The sequence below is a fragment of the Sinocyclocheilus rhinocerous genome, unplaced genomic scaffold, assembly GCF_001515625.1.
Source record: "Sinocyclocheilus rhinocerous isolate Xijiao unplaced genomic scaffold, SAMN03320098_v1.1 scaffold561, whole genome shotgun sequence".
Lineage (NCBI taxonomy): Eukaryota > Metazoa > Chordata > Actinopteri > Cypriniformes > Cyprinidae > Sinocyclocheilus > Sinocyclocheilus rhinocerous.
In genome coordinates, this window is record NW_015641041.1 from 185,427 (window position 1) to 204,574 (window position 19,148).

The window sequence follows — 19,148 nt, forward strand, 5'->3', positions numbered from 1 at the left end:
CGTGTGTGTGTGTGTGTGGACAAGGGGAGGAGAGTTTTTCAGAGTCATCTCCATTTCTGCTCTCCGGGAAGAGAGGAAAGTCAACAACAGTAATCAAGAGTCATCAAATCGTTGGATTCACGCTGAGAAAAGCAGATTACTGATTCCTTTTGCACTTTCAAGTGTTGAACTTAAAAAAAGGTGATTTTACTGGAGTAGCTGACCCAAAAAACTCATTATCATTATTTATTCACCCACTCAGGTCATTCTAAACTACAAAGACTTTCTTCTCTAAAGGAGAATATGTGGTATGTTTTCATACGTCACGCTCCAGAAAATAAAGCATCATAAAACATAAGGACGAGTGTCATTTGCAATCATCGACGTACCTAATCAAATGAAATAAGAATGAAATAAGTAATATTATTTTGCTATAAGACAATAAAGGTTATTTTTAAGAGCTTCTGCATTCTGACATTAGCATTTTTCTTTACCAAATTCTCATTACTGTAATGTAAAAAAAAAAAAATCTCATTAGCATATAATAATAATAATAATTATTATTATTAGTCAAATATATTTTGTCAAAACATATTGAAACTGTAAACTATTTACAGTCTACACACATGAAAATACATATTTAAATAATAGCTATTATTATAATTATAATATACATTGTCAAAAATATATTTCAACTGTAATTATTTACGCAGTGAAAAATAATAGTTTACACAATTTAAATTTTTTATAAATATGTATTCATATGAATAAATCAAATAATACATTTGTACTATTATTATTTATAAAAATAACTAATAATAATACACATTCAATATTAAATTAAAAATAATTAGTATTATTGTAATTAGTATAATAAATATATGTCAAATATACATTGTATTTATTGTACTGAATTTCTAAATGTAATTTATATTTGTGATCACACAATACACAACTTCTAAAGTTAATTTATGAATAAAGTATATTTATCAATAACTTCTAAATTATAAGTTAATTTATAAATCAATAAATAAATATAATTTATTTATAAATTAACTTTAAAAATAACCTATAAAAATAAATAAAATTAACCTTAATTTTATATAGATAAATGTTATATTTATAATATTTATTATAATATAGTTAATTCAAATAATTTGTCATCAACTACCCAATTTTGGTCTATTACTCAACGCTCTGATTTTGCTGCACAAGTTATCTTGACTATTGTTATGATATATTTATTTGTGCTTTTGCATCTTCTTTGGAGCCTGACAGCTGTTGACAGCACTATTCGTTGTATGTAAAAGAGCAGCATGAAGATTCAGCCTACTTTTGTTTCCCACTGAAGAAAGAAAGTCATACAGGTTTGAAACAACATGAGTGTGAGTAAACAATGACAGTTTTTGGGTGAACTGTCCCTTTAAGGAGAAAAAACAGACCACTTCAGCAAGTCCTCAGGGTTTTTTTTTTTCTTGAGAGCACTTGAAAGACAAAGAGAAAAGAAAAAAAGACAAGGTAAAGAGAGAGAAAAAGAAAAGAGAGAGGTTCGAGCGGTCACAGTGAGACAGTAAATGTGATTAATTACAGCTATGAGCGCCTCACTGATCCCAGCATGCTTTGCTCCCTTGAGCGTCTTATCTGCGCTGTGGCAGAGCGACACACTGAGCGCATCTCCAGGCCTCTGAAGTTTCTCTCTGGCAACAAAACTCTGTCTCGTACATCTTTACTCACGTTGTGCGAAACATGACTGAAAATAAAAAGAGACGCTCCCTTGGTTGAAATGCATTCTGGGTAAGTCACCCCCCCAAAAAAACACTTCAGACACTTCAAGAGAAAGTGTTTGACTCTTCAAGTCAAATGTGACTGGTGACAAAACATACGATAAAACATGTCTGGAGGTCCCAGCATCTTCAGATCCGATCACTCACATGACTCACAAGTAAGAGATTTTACGAGGACGCTTGGTAGCAAGAAAGCATAAAGTATGCATGCATATTAAACATAAAACACACTTTTGAGCAAATATGTGCGGGTTCACCCAACTTTACTGTCACTGGATGCTCTCGGTGAATAAACTAGTCTAAGAACTAGGATGGTTTGGCAAACAGTATAAAATATGTGTGCTTAAAAGTGAGGATGTGTATTGAGACGTACTCCACAGCGCTCTTGTAGACGTCGATGGCTTTCTCTGTGTCGCCCTGCAGTAAGTGGATTTTTCCCAGCATCATGTAGGTCAGATCGTGTTTATGCAGCTGTAATGCCAAGTTTAATTGCTCTTCGGCCTGAAGACAGAGAGAAAACGTGTTTAACACAACATCAGCTGAGGACATGTGAATTAGATTCTCAAATAAATGATGACTGTCCACTGCCAAATCTGGAATCTTTCATACAGCCAATAAAAGACAAGGAAGAACGTTAAAAATGTACTGCAGTAATATGGCAAATACTGATTAAATCCTGACTGACCACTAGCTGCACTTACACTCTTGAAGTCTTTGGTGTAGATGTAGCAAACACCCAGATTATGGCTGATTTCCTGCAGATAAAAATAATCACACATTTATGTAATATTTCATAAGCATCTCATTTGTTTATTGTCAAACAAAATTACAGTTGATTAAAGAAAAAGTTCTCACACACACACACACACAAATAAACAATAATAATAATAATAAATCCATGTCACACCAGAACTGTGGAACAAAAAAGCTATAATCTAAAGAATATACTATTTTCCGTATAATAAAAGTGAATGGAAACTGGGGCTGTTAAGATGACTCTAAACTCAAATTTAAACAATAGTACATAAAAACAACTAACTAATTAAATAAAATACACAAAAATATAAACCCTAACTCCTAACTTAATAATTTAAAATAAATAAAAACAAAATAAACAAAAATATAAAGTATTAGCCCTATCCCCGCACTTAACTATAAATAAATTATAATAATGAAATACTAAATAAATAAACCAATGAATCAATACAATAAAAAACAAAAAAATTAAAAAATTAATAAAAGTATAGAAAAAATAATAATAATAATAAAAAAGCTGAATAAATGAAAAAAACCTGATGAAAAAAACCCGTAATCTTTAATATTAAAGTGAAAACAAAAATTATAAAATTAAAATATAATTCAAAATATAAACAAAAAATATAATAGTATATCAATGATACTCAAATATCACTACTAGTTTCACATACTAGTATTAAACAGTAGTATGCTGTACACAGTATACTGTGCAGTAATCAGTACACTAGTGATCCGTTCCAAACATAGTCGATGTGTCCCAGTTTATCCCAGTGAAAACCTGCTGTGGATTTGTGTGTGCAGCTCTGATCATGCGGTTAGAAGGGAAGATCCAGCAGTCTCTGGAGTTGTTCCAGAGTTGTGCCATCCTCAACCCCAAAATGGAAAATAATTGTCTCTAAATTAAAATTTAAATAAATAAAATAAATATAATAAATAATAGAGTACAATAACTAATAATAAGTAACTAAATAAATACATAAAATAGACAAAAAAAAATAATATACACCCTAACTGCCAACTTAACAAATTTTTATAAATAAAAAAATAAAATATACAAAATTATAAACTATGAGCCCTAACCCCTACTATTTAAATAAATAAATAAATACTGACTTAATCTTTTAAATAAATAAATATAAACACTGATCCTAACTTAACCATTTAAATAAATATGTAATATATATATATATATATATATACTGTCATTGTATGTAATTTCCACGTAAGGGTCTGGAACAACAATAGAGTGAGTACTGAGTAAATAATGAGAGTATTTTCATATTTGGGTGAACTAACCCTTTAAAGACACATTGATCAGACAGCACTCAGGACAGAGGATGTGTACTTACCCAGTCTTTCTGATTGAGACGTGCTGCTTCATTATAAACCTCAATGGCAGCTTTGTGTTTCCCTAACAGGAAACTAAACATAGAGTAAACACAGTTCATAAAATAACACTTATCTTCAGCAATTTTCTGTTCAGTTTCAACAATGGTGGTGTGTGTTTGGCCTGGTGCTTACAGGGATCGTGCCACTTGCTTGAGGTTGTCTGAGCTTTTGGGGTTGAGGATGGCACAACTCTGAAACAACTCCAGAGACTGCTGGATCTTCCCTTCTAACCGCATGATCAGAGCTGCACACACAAATCCACAGCAGGTTTTCACCGGGATAAACTGGGACACATCGACTATGTTTGGAACGGATCACTAGTGTACTGATTACTGCACAGTATACTGTGTACCGCATACCACTGTTTAAAACTAGTATGTGAATGTAAAACAGTGTTATTTGAGTATTACTGATATACTATTATAGTTTTTGTTAATATTTTGAATTAGATTTTAGTCTCTAAATTAAAATTTAAATAAATAAAATAAATATAATAAATAATAGAGTACAATAACTAATAATAAGTAACTAAATAAATACATAAAATAGACAAAAAAAAATAATATACACCCTAACTGCCAACTTAACAAATTTTTATAAATAAAAAAATAAAATATACAAAATTATAAACTATGAGCCCTAACCCCTACTATTTAAATAAATAAATAAATACTGACTTAATCTTTTAAATAAATAAATATAAACACTGATCCTAACTTAACCATTTAAATAAATATGTAATATATATATATATATATATATACTGTCATTGTATGTAATTTCCACGTAAGGGTCTGGAACAACAATAGAGTGAGTACTGAGTAAATAATGAGAGTATTTTCATATTTGGGTGAACTAACCCTTTAAAGACACATTGATCAGACAGCACTCAGGACAGAGGATGTGTACTTACCCAGTCTTTCTGATTGAGACGTGCTGCTTCACTATAAACCTCAATGGCAGCTTTGTGTTTCCCTAACAGGAAACTAAACATAGAGTAAACACAGTTCATAAAATAACACTTATCTTCAGCAATTTTCTGTTCAGTTTCAACAATGGTGGTGTGTGTTTGGCCTGGTGCTTACAGGGATCGTGCCACTTGCTTGAGGTTGTCTGAGCTTTTGGGGTTGAGGATGGCACAACTCTGAAACAACTCCAGAGACTGCTGGATCTTCCCTTCTAACCGCATGATCAGAGCTGCACACACAAATCCACAGCAGGTTTTCACCGGGATAAACTGGGACACATCGACTATGTTTGGAACGGATCACTAGTGTACTGATTACTGCACAGTATACTGTGTACCGCATACCACTGTTTAAAACTAGTATGTGAATGTAAAACAGTGTTATTTGAGTATTACTGATATACTATTATAGTTTTTGTTAATATTTTGAATTAGATTTTAATTGGTTTTCACGTTAATATTAAAGTTTTTTTGCATTTTTATCATTTTATTCAGCTTTTTTTTTTTTTGCTGTTTTATATGTCTATAGTTTTTGTTCATTTTTATTTATTACTTTTAGTTTATTTAGTTTGAGTTATTTTAGTACTTCAATTTAAACTAAATGAAAATGAGAAATGTTACCTTGGCAGCTCGCGGAAAATATTTAAATATTTAATTTTATTTCATTAATTCTATTTCAAGCAATAAAACTGTTTTTTTTTAATGTTTTTAGTTGCAGTTAACGATGTAAAACAGTGATTTCAAACATTAGCATGCTACAATGTCACATGACATTACGATGCATGTTTAATTCAGCGAGTGGTGTCCAATTATCACACATTTTACAATATTTTTTGTATCTGGTGCATTTTGGCAATTGTAGTATGTAATTTCGGGTAATTCATGCATATTGATATTCATAAACTATGTAGATGTAGCATGCTATTATCTCATTTTGCACATCTGAGACTGACTCAGTCTGACCACATTAGAGTAATTTAATACATTTACACTGTTAGAGTCGGTTTATTGTGTAGTTTACACTAACCTTGCACATACACAGCATATTCACACATGCCTTGAGTTTCATGCAGCTGTTCTTTAATAATGGCCTGAAATCAGAAGAAACGCATATCAATTAACATTATTAAGAGTATTATACCGCAGGTAGGAACTTCTGGTTTTACCTTGCAGGTCTCATAATCTTTGCGGATATAATGCAGATGTATAAGCCAGTTTCTCCTCTCCAAGATCGGAAGATCAGGAGCTGCAGATAGAAGAAAAACATCTATATATGTATGTAACAATGCACAAAAGAATCTAGACATTTAAAATAAATAGAGTGTCATTGCAGATGCTGCAGGGTGTTATAATATTCACTTTGTTCAATGTGATTGAATCAGCTGGTTTTAGCATTTCAAACCAAACAAACTTCTGTCTGTGAAATGTTTTGCTTGTAAAGTTGATTGTGCACCATTCTTTACAATAAAAGACACTTGCTTTGATATGTCATATGTAATGCAAGGACATTCAAACATTTTAAAGTGTGACTTAACTGTTCAAAACTTTTTAGACCAGAGATTAACGAGATTCCGGCTGTTTCATCTTGTGTAGGACATTAACTGGTCTAATCATGAAAATGCAAATATCAAAGGCGGCATTGAAAATCTGCAGAAAGCAGCTTCTATTTTGGATATAGAGGGGATATAGACGGGCTTGCTGTGAGCTGCAGCAATCTCTTCTCGCAATGGGGGGGCCGCAGAAGACTCCTCGTCCCGAATCTAGTGGGCCTCAGAACAAAAGGAGCCTGTGCTCTGCAACATGAAGCATCTGCATCTTTCTCCTCTTGCTTACAAGCCCCCTGGCAAAATCTGATCTCAATCCGTTCTATTCCTAGACAGACTTTTCCCTCTGAGCCATAATCCTCTTCACTGAAAAATGGGGCCGAAGGGGAAAATAAAGGCAAACAGCGCCACCCACAGGATGAACAGATACAGCGGCGTGAGCGGCGTGAATGCTAGTTTGGTTTCGCAGTATTTTATCATTCAAAACTGAATTTTTAAGTTATTTATATTATTAATATATACAGACTCCGGACTCTGAGATGCTGACCTTTCTTTGGACGAGGTTTCTTGAGGTCTGTGGCCACAGGCAGCTGCACATCCTATACAAAAAATGTAAAAATGTAATACATTAACAGAGTCAATCAAATTCTGTGTGCTGGAATTAATATTTTTCAGCACACCATTTTTATATTTATATTTACATATTCACATACTTTTGTCTCTTTAATTCATCCTTTTACATGAACTCTCTTTCTGTCTATTTTTTAATTATTATTATTATTTATTTATTTAGGAGCAGAAATGACCTTACTGTTGTGCACTTGATTAATTAACGCTGACTCATATTATGGATATTTAATATTATGTAATGAGAAATTATAATAAACTAATTTTCTGACATTTTTTTAAATTAAAATCAGAATGAACACATTTAACAAATACCACCATGATTTATAAATAATTTACATTAACATCACTTTACTTTTATTAAAGTATTGACAATTTGGGGTATAATATGTGCTTAAAAATATGTCAGAATGCAAGAAATCTTAATGGTCCTAAAATAAACTTAATATTCTTTATGTAAAGCTCATTTTCAATCTTCTTTGACAGGCTTTGCTGTTCAAGATTAAACGAAATATGAATAAAATATACCTTTGTTATTTAAAACGTCAATCTGTCAGATTGTTTTCTCTTTGCAGACGTATTTAATATGACGAGCAACTAAATAGCACAAGAACGAAGAACAGCGGTTATAGACTATCATAAACCACCATAAAGAAGATCTTTGTTCACATTAAAGGTATTAAATATCAAGAGTTTTTGTGTTTTAATGAAAATAACCATAATTTCTCACCGTTTTCATCGCGTCGTCCGCCATCGCGCTCCTTTTCTCCTCACTTCCGGCGGACGCTTCTGTCACTATGGCAACACCGCGACGTCCGTGACCACGTGACTCCACCATCCACACGTTTTTTTTATTTTTTATTTTTTTTATTGAACTTTCAAAATTACAGAATTCAACAGCAAGTTCTTGACACATTTACTCACATTTACACATTTTGTAGGTACAAATTGAAACACAATTTAAATAAAAAATTATAAAACTTAAAAGATAAAGAAAAATGAATGGGCAACTTTTCGATTTTTTTTTTTTTTACTTTACAGATTCTAAATAAACTGTTTAAAAATGAGCAAAATTGGGTTTTGAGCTACTCCATTTAGTTTGATGAATATCATTTTTTTCTAATAACAAAAACAAATTAATAATAAATATTTTTATTTTTAGAAAAGTCATATTCATTTGAATGAAGTAAAACAGATGATAAATTTAATAGGATGCAGTTCATATCAACACTTAGAAATTGTGACATCTCAGACCAAAACAAAGATGAATGATAGACTCTCCAGCATACAAATAATTACCAGTGGTTAAGGCTTAAATGTTTTAACTAAAAAACACCATTATAAAATACCATTATGTATGTACACCCATTACATATTAGACAATGAGAATTCTGGTCGATTGCTTTACTAGAATTATCTGACATGCACAACTTTATAAGACAAATTGATAGATAAAGTCTCTCTCAAAGTCAAACTATAGAGCATTGGTTTAATTCAGACAAAGGTGTGCAAAATACACAAAGGAATTATTTTCATCCAGTTCACAGCAAATCATCTGAAGAGGTTAAACAACAAAACACAGTCATGACACATGGATGCTGAGAAGGCCATCTTGGTTAAGATGTGAGCTACAGCAGATCTTTCGAACATAACATAATTAAACTCGATAAACTCATCCTATAGCCTATGATTGTCAACTAAAAGCTTTACAAATAGACATGGATTGTTACAAACACATTTACTGGCCATCATTTTTATATACTTAATTAAACAATTAAACACACACACAAACAAAAAGAAACATGCTTGGATAAAATCCTGTCTGGTTCCTTTATGCATTTTCATGGGAAGTAACCTCAACTCTGTAATGACAATATACGTCACATTTCAGGGATTTTAAAAGCAGTTTTGGGTCTAATGCACTTGGTACAATGGATAAACACACTCAAAGTGAAAGCAGCCTAAAAAGTGGACATATATACTGCTGTCAGTAAGATTTATAATGTTTTTTAAAGAAGTCTCTTCTGTTCATCAAGGTTGCATTTATCTGATCGGAAATGTTTGGTCAAATAAACGCAGCCTTGATGAACAGAAGAGACTTCTTTAAAACACATTAAAAATCTTACTGATCCCAAACTTTTAAACAGCAGTGCATACAATAATGTATGAAATGTTCCTTGTTGTACGAATTTGACCTTTCATTTATAAACCAGGACTGTAGGAGACATATCGTGTGCATAATAGACACAACAAAACTGAATCTGGCCCCATGTGTAGAATCCAATCTCAATATCACAGCATATAATTAATAAGAGGAACACCTTTAAACATGTACGTGTAAACTGATCCCAGATATGTGGTTTAGGTTAGGTTAGAGTCCCTGATCGACACGCAGGCTGTTATTAGCGTCTGGAACAGTGAGGTAAATACAGTGTCTGGTTGACAGTGTCATTGAAGAGAGTATCAGAGCAGGTTTTTCAGCAGGAGGGGTTTGGCGATCTCCAGGATGTCCAGGTTGGGGTCTAATGATCTGCCCAAACCCTCCAGGACCATGATGGCAAACACTATAGATGCAAAATTACTCTCCAACTTCACCTGCCACAGGAAGTGCAAAACACACATCACTTAAACGTCATAAAACACACAATAGTATCCAAAACACAACGTGTAATCACTACATCACAACAACATTATCATGCATTTTCATTATTTTTGTCACATTAACTAATTGTGCATGTAAGATTTTTAACAAACATTATCTCTGCTTTGTATGTTTTGTATGTTAGTATTTATTTTGCATGCAGTTCCTGTCTGTGCATTATTTAAATAACATTTACTATATTTTATCTCCCATATTTCTTGTGTGTACACATTCAATTATGTTCCAACCTTGACTCAATTATAACCTTTAAAAATGACCTACGGTGGAACAAAACAAGTCAAATATTCACATTAAAATGGAAATGCTTAGCTTTTTATTGCTACTTCCTGTTTACAAATTGAAAGGCTGCTTATTGGATAATTGAAAGGTAGGTGTTACGTTAAGCAGCTAAGTGTTATTTTACACAGTTTATGATCTACTAACATGTGCTAAGATCAGCTGCTCTCACCTTGTGGTGGATCAGTAAACCAAAGACTTGAGACAGCAGCTGGGACACCTGAATCTAGAAAACAACAGACACTGTGTGAAACACAAGTCATGTAAAACAACATTATCAATGTTGAAAACCGTTTTTGCTGCCTAATATTTTTATGGAAACCATGACGCATTTTTTTCAGGATCTCCTTGAATAGAAAGTTAAATGAACAGCATTTACTTGAAATAGAAATCTTTTGTAACATTACAAATGTCTTTACTGCCACTTTTGATCAATTTAACACGGTTTTCTACAAAAATATGAAGCAACTGCTTTAAACATCGATAACAAAAATTTTTTTCTTGAGCAGTAAATCAGCATATTAGAATGAGTTGACAGTGTGAAGAGAGTATCAGAGCAGGTTTTTCAGCAGGAGGGGTTTGGCGATCTCCAGGATGTCCAGGTTGGGGTCTAATGATCTGCCCAAACCCTCCAGGACCATGATGGCAAACACTATAGATGCAAAATTACTCTCCAACTTCACCTGCCACAGGAAGTGCAAAACACACATCACTTAAACGTCATAAAACACACAATAGTATCCAAAACACAACGTGTAATCACTACATCACAACAACATTATCATGCATTTTCATTATTTTTGTCACATTAACTAATTGTGCATGTAAGATTTTTAACAAACATTATCTCTGCTTTGTATGTTTTGTATGTTAGTATTTATTTTGCATGCAGTTCCTGTCTGTGCATTATTTAAATAACATTTACTATATTTTATCTCCCATATTTCTTGTGTGTACACATTCAATTATGTTCCAACCTTGACTCAATTATAACCTTTAAAAATGACCTACGGTGGAACAAAACAAGTCAAATATTCACATTAAAATGGAAATGCTTAGCTTTTTATTGCTACTTCCTGTTTACAAATTGAAAGGCTGCTTATTGGATAATTGAAAGGTAGGTGTTACGTTAAGCAGCTAAGTGTTATTTTACACAGTTTATGATCTACTAACATGTGCTAAGATCAGCTGCTCTCACCTTGTGGTGGATCAGTAAACCAAAGACTTGAGACAGCAGCTGGGACACCTGAATCTAGAAAACAACAGACACTGTGTGAAACACAAGTCATGTAAAACAACATTATCAATGTTGAAAACCGTTTTTGCTGCCTAATATTTTTATGGAAACCATGACGCATTTTTTTCAGGATCTCCTTGAATAGAAAGTTAAATGAACAGCATTTACTTGAAATAGAAATCTTTTGTAACATTACAAATGTCTTTACTGCCACTTTTGATCAATTTAACACGGTTTTCTACAAAAATATGAAGCAACTGCTTTAAACATCGATAACAAAAAAATGTTTCTTGAGCAGTAAATCAGCATATTAGAATGATTTCTGAAGATCATGCGACTCTGAAGACTGGAGTAATGATGCTGAAAATACAGCTTTGATCACAGAAATAAATGACAGTTTAACAAATGTTCACATAGAAACCAGTTATTTGAAATTGTAATAATATTTCACAATATAACCATTTTTATTGTATTCTTAATCAAATAAATGCAGCCTTAGCAGCAGAAGAGACTTCTTTCAAAAACATTTCAAAATTCTTTCAAAAACAAAAATCTCAATTAGTTCAAACTTGACTGGTAGTATATTAAAGGGGTCATATGATGCAATTTCAAGTTTTCCTTTCTCTTTGGAGTGTTACAAGCTGATTGTGCATAGATAAGATCCCTGAAGTTGCAAAGACTAAAGTCTCAAAACCAAAGAGATATTCTTTATCAAAGTGTATTTGAAAAATAATGTGTTTTTTGAACATTAAAGCATGTCAACATATTCTGTTACACCAAATACACAAAATAATGATCTTTAAAAAAGCATCATATGACCACTTTAATTTATAACTAATTACGGAAGTGATGAAGGTGTGTGTAACTCCGTACCTTTCCCAGGGAAAGCGTGTCACTGAGCGCATGATCCACTAGTTCAGCCATTTCCTTCTTGAAACGTGTCACATCCTGGCACTCATTGGCACGGGCGTGATGAAGGATTAGCTCTGCAACTCGCTCACCCTGGCAACACAAGCACATGTTTGGACTCATTCTCACGGCACCCATTCACTACAGAGGATCCATTGCTTAGCAAGTGATGCAATGCTACATTTCTCCAAATCTGATGAAGAAACAAACTCATCTACATCTTGGATGGCCTGAGGGTGAATAATTCTAAAATAACACTGATGCTGATTTCAACAAACAAATCTTGAACATTTCTATTCACAACATATTCATATTCAGAACTGTCAACAAAAGAACCACAATCCCCATAATGTCTTTTACCTGCTTAAGAACGACAGCAGTGAACACGGCTCTGAAGTTGCGTTGATCCGCCTCGCTGAGCTGCGCCACGATCCCTGCATCCAGCAGCACCAGCTGTAGAGGCGGAGGAGTTGGTCTCATGCTGACCACCACAGTGTCGCACAGGTCTGTCAGAGTCGCCCTGTCCTGGGGTGCCTCTCCTTGCCCACCCTTCACCAGGATGTTCCCGGGATGCAGGTCACCGTGGACGAAATTATCCACAAACACCTGCCAGAGATGACCACAGGTTAGATCTCAATGAAACACATACAATTAATCTGACCGTTGTTTAAAGGAATAGTTCACCCAAAATGAAAAATTTGCTGAAAATGTAATTACAAGAAACAAATCCATCATTAAGACGTTTTTAACTTCAAATCGTTACTTCCAGCTAACATACGAGTCCTCTATCCATAATATTGCTTTCTCCAGTGAAAAAGTCGTCTGATTTGAATCAGGAGAGAAATCTGCACAGATCAAGCACCGTTTACAAGCAAAAAAACAGTTCAAAACAAATATGTCAGTAGATTTTGATGTGTCAGGACAACAGGAGATGACTTTTTCACTGGAGGATACGTTATTATGTATTATGGACTCATATTTTGGCCAGAAGCAAGAAGTTAAAACAGTTAACTGATGGACTGGAGTGGTGTGGATTACTTGTGGATTATTGTGATGTTTTTATCAGCTGTTTGGACTCTCATTCTGATGGCACCCATTCACATCCATTGGTGAGCAGGTGATGCAATGCTACATTTCTCCAAATCTGATGAAGAAACAAACTCATCTACATCTTGGATGGCCTGAGGTTGAGTACATGTTCAGCAAATTTTCATTCCTAGGCAAACTATTCCTGTAACTAACCATTTTCAAAAGAAGATCGACACCCATCCGTGCAATTCTCTGCTTGATTTCTTCTGGAACGTCTGAACTCAGGTATTTTGAGATGGGTTCACTTTCCTACAGGAGCATACATCGAAGCATTAGTTCTTCTCAGTGGAATAAAACAGGTTATACAATATTAAAATGATCAAGAGCACAGCCATTTTTACCTCATATGTTTCAACCAACACAGTCCTTGTGACAAACGGTCTGAGGGGCGTCGGAAACTTCACATATTGCAGATCTTTAAAGTTCTTTTGGAACTTTTCGATGTTCTGCGCTTCAAACCGAAGATCGATCTGCATCAAAGAGATATTAAAGCACAAAAATACCTCGTTGCCATGAAGCAGTGTTACACTCTTCTAGTTTATATATATATAGCCTATATGTGACCCTGGAGCACAAAAGTAGTCTTAAGTCGCTGAGGTATATTTGTAGCAATAGCCAAAATTATCGATTTTTCTTTTATGCCAAAAACCATTAGGACATTAAGTAAAGATCATGTTCCATGAAGATATTTAGTTAATTTCCTACCGTAAATATATCAAAACTTAATTTTTGATTAGTAATATGCATTGCTAAGAACTTCATTTGGACAACGATGTATAAAAATTTCAAAAAATTGATCCTTATGACTGGTTTTGTGGTCCAGGGTCACATATATGTATGTATTCCATTATCAGTTGCTATTGTTTATATATATATATATATATATTTAAATTTTTTGTTATTTTAGTTTTTTATTATTATTATTTCAGTTAACATTTATTTCATTTCAAGTAAGAAAGACCTTTTTTTTTACGGTTTTAGTTAACTAAATTTATCCTGCATGGAAGGTTCTTCATAAAAGCATCAGTACCTGTTTGGTCATGAGCTTCTCAAACTCATCTACAATCTCAGGCAGGCTGAGCCACTTGATGCCGGGCAAACAGCTGAGGAATAAACTCCCAGCTTTCATTAAGATCAGATCGATCTGCACCTGCTGCCTGACTCCTGGATGAAGAACCTGGTTGAAGGAAAAATATGCTAGAGAATAATGATTATATTAAAACACCTAATAATAACAGAGACAACCAACAAACATCATTTTAGTCCAGCACCTTGGTGGTTAAGTTTGTTTGCTAGTATAACACCCCAAACCAGTTAACTAGCTAAACAAGAGTGACCATCTTAACCTTAATCCTCTGTTCAGGTAATCTGTGGCCTGAAACGATTTGAGTGTTAGTCCTAAAATTGCATCTTACGTTATTTGACTAGTTTAAGCTGGTTTGATCAGGATTTTTCAATCCAGGGTAAGAACAGCCCAAAAACTAAGAAGAACAGTAATAAACATCTTGAAAAACATGTCATTTAAATTCCAATTGTACCTTTTAAATAAAGAAAAAACAACAAGAAAAATTTGTTAAAAATTGTCAAGATTAAATTAAATAGAATTTGATTATTTTACCTGAAAAATAATGGTTAAAATCAGTCATTTAATAATAAAAAACACCAAAAGAAATGCATAAAATGAATGTCTTTTTTGAGAAAATGGAAGAGGTGAAATCTTCCTTCTGGGTCATTTTACCTTGATAGTCTGACGTATTTCTGTGACAAAATAGGGTATATCATAAGGGGAACAAATAAATAAATAAAAGCTTGGCAGTCTTTAACTTCAAGAATAGCCAAAGCAATCTCTGAAGAATACTAAACATCTCGAAAAGCAAGAAATGTCATTTTAAAAACCTGTTTTACCTTGATAATCGGACATATTTCTGTGACAGAGTATACAATAAGAAAAACCTCAAATATATCAAGTAAAAAGTGTTAAGATTAAACCAAATGTGCTTATTTTAAATTAAAATTAATGATGTCAAGGAGTACTTTAGTGGTAAATAGGGTTGCAAAAAGGTGGAAAATGTCCAGTAAATTTCTGAAATATTCCAGAAATTGTGGAAAATTTCCAGGATTTTTTTTTTTTGGAATATTCCAGGGATTTTTGGAAAGTTTCTGGAAATGTTCCACCCCTTTGCAACCCTAGTGGTAAATACCAAAATAAAATGCATACTTTTATTATTTTAATTTTATTAAAGAAAGTAATGCATTTAAAAAACAAAAAATGTTTAGTTTTTTTTCAAAACTAATTGTTGGCAGGACTTCTCTGGGAGTTGATTGGATCATGAAAAATACAAAAATATGCAAACTGATCCAAATGGTTGGAAGGGGCGGGTTTAAAAAGTAAGAAGACCATGAGCAGGATCTTTACCTTAATTGCCACAGGAATCAGAGGCTCTTCCTCCAGGTGTTCGCCTGGGCCAGGTCTCTCTCCGAAGTCCCTCGTCTTGGTGTCCGCCGTCTCTTCCTCATCTTTATACGTCTCCCAAAAGTCACTCAAAGCTCCTCCCAGACCAGGGATCTCCCAGGCCTCCAGGAGACTGTTCCTCTCCAGTTCCTCCACCAGCTTCAGGAACGCCAGATCTTCGACGCTCTTCACCTTGGCTTTGGCGCGGTACACCTGCGCCACGCATCCCGAGCCCACAGGCTCCTTACCGTCAAACACAAACATCTGCCTCCATCCTTCCCCAAACGCCCGCCTCAGACAGAGCTTGGTGTGGGACCAGGGATGGGGCTTCACCTGCACATGAAGCCTTGAGAAGCGCTCGCAGAAGTCCCGTGAGAAGATGTCCCGTCTGGTGCTGGCCCATTGGCCCAGTTTGTTAAAAGTAGGTCCAGATGTTTCCGTGGCCCAAAGCAGGGCGTCCAACCAATGGGACGCCCAACGTTGTGATAGTAACATCAGGGGATACAGAATCAGAAGTGGGCTGAATTTGAGAAGCAGCACCAAGGCACGGATTCCCAAACGCAAGACGAATACTAACCTGTAGATCTGCACTCGGGCGACTGACTTCCTCTCTGTGGTCCTCCGCTGAAGGACAGCTTCCTGTCCAGCGGCGTAAGTGATGCCACATGCAGTCCAACACAACAGTCCCACTTTAGGGGCTTGAGAAAAAACATGAGTACCTTTAACGAGAAACACTCTACGGGGCGGGATTCGAATCGATACCCGGTGCACCAAGTACCTGAAGTTCTGGAGCAGGTGTCTTGTGCAGAAAGCAGACATATTTTTTTTATCAGTTATTAATTATTTAGACATTTACCAGTTTCTTTAGGACAAGTGTAGTGCACTTGCAATTGAAATCAGACATATGAAAACATATTATGATCATGCATACAGTATGTAGAATAAACATTCACTTATTAATGGGAAATTATGTAGTGATTTGCTTTAAAATCTACATGCAAGTTGTTCATGTCTTAGCATTAACTATGCATGCATGCACTGCAATGCAATTATAATATCATGCAGAGAACGATTCAAAATACAACGCGTAACTTAATCATAAACTTGCACTCTTTCGCGGCCAGATGTCCACAGTCGTGCTGTTTAGCGTCGCATCTCCACATTTTTACACGAATTTAGTTTAATTCATTCAAACGTTTGTTATGAAATGTTGCTCCTCTCCTCGGGTCCGGCTGATTATTCACTCCGTGTGAATCTCAACATTAGTTCCGCGGCTCAGAAGAAACGGGAAAAGGTAGACGCTTATCGAATAATCGATGTATTGATTTAGCGATTAATCAATTATGTGATATATTTAAAAAGCAATAAATCATCAGCTCAGCAATAATAAACACAAGACATGAATGAAATTTAAGTAGTCACTGAGGTGTATGTACTCCGTACGCAATATCAATATGATTAAAAATAATGACAATTAAAATAAGAAAATACTAATTAAAGAAATAACGAAAACAGAATGAGTAAATGTTTGAATATTTTTAACATATAAAAAGTGTAATTTTATTTGTTGCTTTGCAATTTGTATTTTTTTTACTTATTTTAATGTATTATTACGTGTATTAATTGTATTTATTTTTATTGTTGTTGTTTATATTAGTATTAATTATGTATTACTCCTCTCGTACTATAAATTTGACATTTTAAAGTTCAATAAATTATCTTAAAAGACTTTATCTCTTGGTCTTAATATTGAAAACTATTAAATAAATGCACAGATAAATGCACAAGCAAATATGTTTATCATTATTGTTAAAATATCAGACCATAAATATGTCACAATAAATAAATACGTCATAATATGTTTATTATATATCGGAGCGTGTACCGCGAATCTTTTTTTCTGATTTATTTATTTATTTTTATTAAACAGTACAAAACATCAAACCATTAAGCTGTAAAGTTATAAAAACAAAACAAAGAAAAGAAAAGCAAAGAAAGAAAGAATACACAAATACAAATAAAAATTAACTGCTTTTATTATAGTAAAAGTGTCCAAGGTGTTTTTTTTGTTTGGTTTTTTTTGTATAACCACAGTTTTACTACAAATACCATGGTTAAACTATGGTAAGTGTAGCAAAACCATGGTGAATTTGTGGTTACCATGATTTAACTATAGTGAAAAAACTTTTTTTTCACATAGGATGAATATAGAGATGTAGTTTTCACTGTTTTAGGATTAACAGAACTTCGGTTAGTTTCCATATACTTGTCTAGATCAACTTTGAATAAAGAAAAGAGCGGTTTAGAGACATATTTTTGTTTATGTATGTGAAATGTAGCTAGCACGAAACATAAATTAATGAAGTTATATTTTCCTATATTCTCTTTCGAGTAGTCAAACAATCCAAAGAAAACTATGTTTTCTTTTTTCTTCTTCTTCTTCTTATTTTATGCATACCCCGTGCGGGATCAGGATGGGTTCAGTAGGTTGGACCTTTTTTCGAGTAAAAAGGTCCATCCAGCTGAACGCACAAGGATCCCGCCGCACATGACGCACGCTTCACCCACAATCCCTCGCGCGGTCACAACATGGCAGACGAGCAGACGCAGGAGCTGCAGTCCGCAGCTGCACAAAAGCAGATTTTACCGAACGGAGGCTCTCACCTTCCCAAAGAAGACACGGATCCCGTTGACGAGACCGGGAAGAAAAAGAAGAAGAAGAAGAAGAAGGGAAAAGCGGGAGCCGTAGGTAATAAAGACGCAGGGGCGCCGCTAAGGGGGGAAAGTTAGGACGATTCTAAGGGCCCACGCACTTTTGAGGCCCCCAGAGATCTGTTTTATTAGTAGTAACAGTAGTAGTAGTAGTAGTAATGTAATAGAAATTATAAATGTATCTACCAAAGAGTTACAAATAAAACAAAATTACGGCTTATTTCTGCATTTCCGGCTGAATTTTCTCCCCCCATTCACTGCATGGTTTCGTCCCGTCCTCCGTAGCCTAGAGTCACTGAGTGAGATCAGATGGTAAACTGTCAAATTAGAGATGTCTTCGAGTTCGAGGGGGGCAAACCGAGCCGGACGACTTGGTCAGTCGCACTTTTAAACACATTTTAGTTTTGCTATAGAAAATCTACAAATTCACACTCTGATTACATCGAGCAGCAGCAGGAAGCGCGTGAGGTTGTCATGGCAACCAGATACACTGCACGCGAATTACGGCTGCGCTTCTATTTCGCCACACTAAACTTAGCAATAAACACGTTGAAAACATAATAATACACAATAAACATATCTGTCAAAATGATCTCAAATGAGGCTTTTATTAAGCAAATCAATTATGTTACTGATACCTAATGGTCAAAAGTAATAGGTCAATATTATTAAATTGCAGACAAAGATTTTGAATAGCTAGGCTGGCTTGCACACTATATTGCCAAAAGTATTGGGACACCCCCTTCTAATGAACAGGTTTGACTA

The 19,148-nt window shown here is 34.3% G+C and overlaps 3 protein-coding genes across 5 annotated transcripts in view; 1 reads left to right on the forward strand and 2 right to left on the reverse strand.

Moving 5' to 3' along the window:
* LOC107754319 (Bardet-Biedl syndrome 4 protein-like) overlaps positions 1–7,848 on the reverse strand; it is a 16,597-nt gene extending 8,749 nt beyond the window's left edge. The window contains exons 1-8 of one of the 2 annotated variants that reach the window (XM_016570715.1): positions 7,777–7,848; positions 6,967–7,018; positions 6,042–6,121; positions 5,903–5,966; positions 4,994–5,105; positions 3,869–3,941; positions 2,465–2,518; positions 2,137–2,264 (exon numbers count right to left, since the gene is read on the reverse strand). In XM_016570715.1, the coding sequence (XP_016426201.1) occupies positions 2,137–2,264; positions 2,465–2,518; positions 3,869–3,941; positions 4,994–5,105; positions 5,903–5,966; positions 6,042–6,121; positions 6,967–7,018; positions 7,777–7,800 (587 nt within the window). In that variant the 5' untranslated portion in view covers positions 7,801–7,848. Of the gene's footprint in view, positions 1–2,136; positions 2,265–2,464; positions 2,519–3,868; positions 3,942–4,040; positions 4,169–4,993; positions 5,106–5,902; positions 5,967–6,041; positions 6,122–6,966; positions 7,019–7,776 lie in introns of those variants that run through there. The other variant, XM_016570714.1, reaches the window with a different exon arrangement.
* Positions 7,849–10,530: 2,682 nt separating this feature from the next.
* On the reverse strand, positions 10,531–16,903 carry LOC107754320 (uncharacterized aarF domain-containing protein kinase 2). The gene is made up of 8 exons (XM_016570716.1): positions 15,636–16,903; positions 14,250–14,396; positions 13,561–13,689; positions 13,373–13,468; positions 12,491–12,736; positions 12,095–12,223; positions 11,183–11,236; positions 10,531–10,667 (listed from the first exon to the last, which is right to left on the reverse strand). The coding sequence occupies exons 1-8, from the start codon at positions 16,488–16,490 to the stop codon at positions 10,536–10,538; spliced, it is 1,788 nt and encodes a 595-aa protein (XP_016426202.1). The 5' UTR covers positions 16,491–16,903; the 3' UTR covers positions 10,531–10,535.
* A 1,317-nt stretch (positions 16,904–18,220) lies between these two features.
* LOC107754321 (methionine aminopeptidase 2-like) overlaps positions 18,221–19,148 on the forward strand; it is a 12,299-nt gene continuing 11,371 nt past the window's right edge. For both annotated transcript variants that reach the window (XM_016570717.1, XM_016570719.1), the window contains exon 1: positions 18,221–18,420. In XM_016570717.1, the coding sequence (XP_016426203.1) occupies positions 18,261–18,420 (160 nt within the window). In that variant the 5' untranslated portion in view covers positions 18,221–18,260. The remainder of the gene's footprint in view (positions 18,421–19,148) is intronic.

Bases quoted from the DNA above. Each gene is read 5' to 3' on its own strand.
- LOC107754320 (XM_016570716.1), bottom strand. From the start codon at position 16,490: ATGTCTGCTTTCTGCACAAGACACCTGCTCCAGAACTTCAGGTACTTG. The intron at 14,397-15,635 runs GTAAAGATCCTG...TCCTTCAACCAG, and splicing joins TGATTCCTGTGGCAATTAAG to GTTCTTCATCCAGGAGTCAG. The intron at 13,690-14,249 runs GTACTGATGCTT...TCTTTGATGCAG, and splicing joins AGAAGCTCATGACCAAACAG to ATCGATCTTCGGTTTGAAGC.